Source organism: Elephantulus edwardii, unplaced genomic scaffold (assembly GCF_000299155.1).
Source record: "Elephantulus edwardii isolate Elephantulus edwardi_28Jun2011 unplaced genomic scaffold, EleEdw1.0 scaffold00046, whole genome shotgun sequence".
NCBI lineage: Eukaryota > Metazoa > Chordata > Mammalia > Macroscelidea > Macroscelididae > Elephantulus > Elephantulus edwardii.
The window spans coordinates 387,802-391,356 of record NW_006399796.1 but is presented as its reverse complement, the minus strand read 5'-3'; the positions used below and the strand labels follow the sequence as shown (position 1 = coordinate 391,356).

Sequence of the window (3,555 nt, the reverse complement as noted above, 5' to 3'; positions counted from 1 at the left end):
CAGTCACAGCTGACATAGAAAAGAATGGGAATCCCAGAGCACTTAATTTTGCTCTTGTGGAGCCTATACCTGAATCACGAGACTGTTGTACAAACAGAGCAGGGAAACACTGCATGGTTTAAAATTGCAAGGGAGTGTGTCTGAGTTGTAGTTTCTCTCTATCCCTATTCAGACTATATGCTGAGCAAATTAATCTTAGAAGGTGGCCTCTATGAAGAGGAGTGTGAAATTATGATTGGAGGGAGACTCATCAAAAACTTGAGTTATGCAGATGATACAACCTTTCTTGCTAAAAGTAAGGAGGATTTGAAATATTTACTGCAGAAGGTCAAGGAATGCAGCCTTCAGTGTGAATTACATCTTGATATCAAGAAAACATAGATTCTTACCGCTGGACAGGCAGTGTCATGATGGTTGAAGAGGAGATTGACACTGTCAACAGCTTCATCTTGCTTGGATCCACAGTTAACACCCTTGGTATCAGCAGTCAGGAAATAAGGAGACACACTGTGCTGGGAAAATCTGCAGTCAGGAACCTTGCAAAATTATTGAGGAGTAATGATGTCAGTTTGAGAACTAGGGTGCACTTGATTCAGGCTATGGTCTTTCTCATTACTTTCTATGCATCTGAGAAGTAGACAATGGGTAAAGACGACAGAAAAAGAATTGATGCCTTTGAACTGTGTTGTAGGAGAAGAGCACTGAACATCTCATTTACGGCCAGGAGAACAAACAGATATGTCTTGGAGAGGGTGCAGTCAGAGTTCCCCATTGAAGGCAGGAATGATGAGACTTCACCTCACATTCGTTGGACATATTGCAAGTACGGGCTATTCCTTAGAGAAGGATATGCTGAAAAGGGTGGCAGGTTGGCAGAGGAGAGGAAAACCCTCAACAAGGTGGACTGACACAGTGCTGCAATGGGCTCTTGTATGTCAGGAAATGTGAGGATGGAGCATGATAGAACAGGGTCCAGATGTTTTGTTCGTAGGGTTGCTATGAGTCAGAGGGCACCTTATAAGACCAGCAACACAGTGTTTGAAGCTGCCTGCTGCTTTCTCAGCATTCTGTGGTGTTTCTCTTGATAAGTGTTTGGCCTTTTCTGTTGTATCTGCGTGAGTTGTAGGTAATTCTTAACTTTTTGATGTTATTGATTAGTTGCCAGGTTAAAACCTTCAGTCTATTGGATAAGCCATTCACTCTTCAAGAAGCCCTTTTTGGGAAATTTGCCTTTCCTAAGGCCCTTCAGTTTCTCTCTGTTTTTCACAGGAGCCCTTCAGGAATTTCGCCTAAACGTAGTCTCCTGTCCCAGACTCTGTTGTCCACCTTTGTCTAGGGAGTGGCTGGGTGGTATGAGGCCACATGCTCCACCGGAGCAGTTTCTGTCTAGAAGAGTTTCAAGTCAGATGTCTTTTTTGCAGTTCAGCATGCTGGTTGAGAAAGCTAAAAAAAATTCTTTCCCTTGCTTGTGGGTCTGTGTCCCAAACTCTTGTCCTGTTTGGTTCCTGGGATGACACTTGTGCCATGGAGGCAAGGATCCTCAAATGGAGGGGGAAGTTTCGGGTCTGTCTCCCCACAAACACCTCAAAGGGCTCGTTCTGACAGGCAGTTTCTCACTTCCTTCACTTTGTCTTCTGAAGCTTAATGTCTTCCTTTCAGTCTTGGGTGGTGAGATAAGCTTCTTGCCACTAGCCCACCAGAGCTCCCCTCCTGTCAAGATTTATTACAGCCTTAGAAACATGAAGCACTTTTACGCTATTATTTGGAGCAGGTTTGTAGACAGTTGAGTTTTTAGTGTGCCTTTTCCCCCACAGCATTCTTAAATCTTTTGTGAAGTATCTATTCAAGTCCTTTGCTGTTGTAAGGGAGTCATCATTTTTATGTGCTGTCAAGACAGAATCAACTCATAACTTACTTCCCAGCAGATTTTCAGAAGCTGTAAATTGTATGGGAAGAGATGGTCCATCTTTCTCCATGGAGCAGCTGATGGATTTGAATCAAATGCTATTGGGTAGGCCATGCAACTCTTCACCAATACCCTTCAAGTTAAGGAACTAATTAGCATTACTCTTTTAAAAAATTTATAAATGTTTTACATAGTGAATAAATGGGTTTTTGTCAGTTATATTTTTAACTATATTTTTTTCTTATTTAACTATAACAGTAACAAAAAGACATATAGATATTGGCATATTTAATATTTCTTAGCTGCCTATTTTGGAAGGGAGTTTAGATGCAAATTTTAATGTTTAAATTCTTTTGTTTTTATTTCAGGTGCAATTAAAACCTAATGTTCCTAGTCAATATGTAATTCGAATGCAGCCAACTAGTAGTTGCCTATCAACACTGGAGTGTGCAGCCATTGCTCTTTCCCTCATAGAGAAAAATCTGTGCATACTAGAGGTATGTCTTTGGAAGACTATAGTTTTTGAATGCAGAAGTTTGTTTAGGTTTTACTTAGATAATATAGAAATGCATAACTTGTTAAATTTTGAACCCAAGTGACTAATAGAATGTATCTGTGATAAAAATTTATATACTTTTAAAACCTTCCTTCCCTCTCTGGTGTTTTTCTGTTAGTTTAACATTCCAGATTGCATATTTAAATATTCATACTAAGTTGTGCAAACAGCATTTGTAATATGCTAAATTATATTTAAGTAGTACAACATTAAATAGAACTTTTTAGATAGGCTTTTCATGCAGTATTTTATATTTATCTCTCTTAGAATATTGTATTCTTTTGTACCCAACTTATTTCTCTTGTAAATTAATGTTTACAATATGCATTTCACCCACACACATACACACAGGGATTTTTATTTAAGGGATGATGACAATTTTCTGTTTATCTAATTTACTATGCTTGTTGTTATTGTTAGGTGCTGTGGAGTCGTAGCAATCCTATGAACCACAGCCTATCCTTCCCATATGTCCCAACACACCAGAGCTCATTGTGGCAGTCACTGTGACAGTCCGCCTGGTGGAGAACCTTCCTATCCTTTCCCAGCCCTTCATCCTTCGAAGGATCATGTCCCTTTCCAAGGATTAGACCTTCCTAGCAATATACTCAAAGTGTGTGAGATGAAGTCAGGAAGACCAGGGCCTGAATTAGATGCACCTTAGTCCTCAAACTGATATTATTACTGCCTAATAATTTGGATGTGTCCCTCACTGCAGACTTCCCCAGGGCAATACATCTCTTGATTTCCTGATTGCAGGTACCAAGGGTGTTAATTGTGGATCCAAGTAAGTTGATGTTGACAGTTTCAAATCTCCATCCACCATGTTGTTGCCTATTGATCCAGACTGAATAAGTATGGAGAAAGAATACAACCTTGACACATTCCTTTCTTAATTTTAAACCTTGCTTTGTTCTCAAAATAGCCTTCTGGTCCAGGTATAGATTTCGCATGAGCACAATTAAATGCTCTGGGATTACCATTCTTCTCAGTGTCAGCCACAATTTGTGATGATCCACACAGTCAAATGTCTTTGCATTTACTTTGCTTACCTTACTTATTTAATAAAAATATCCTCTTTAAAAACAAAAAT

At 39.4% G+C, this 3,555-nt stretch overlaps 1 protein-coding gene across 1 annotated transcript in view; it reads left to right on the top strand.

Moving 5' to 3' along the window:
* The window catches only part of LOC102862398 (DTW domain-containing protein 2-like), a 142,205-nt gene that overhangs the window by 118,653 nt on the left and 19,997 nt on the right, over window positions 1–3,555 (top strand). The window contains exon 5 of the mRNA XM_006886018.1: window positions 2,275–2,403. Coding sequence (XP_006886080.1) covers window positions 2,275–2,403 — 129 coding nt within the window. The remainder of the gene's footprint in view (window positions 1–2,274; window positions 2,404–3,555) is intronic.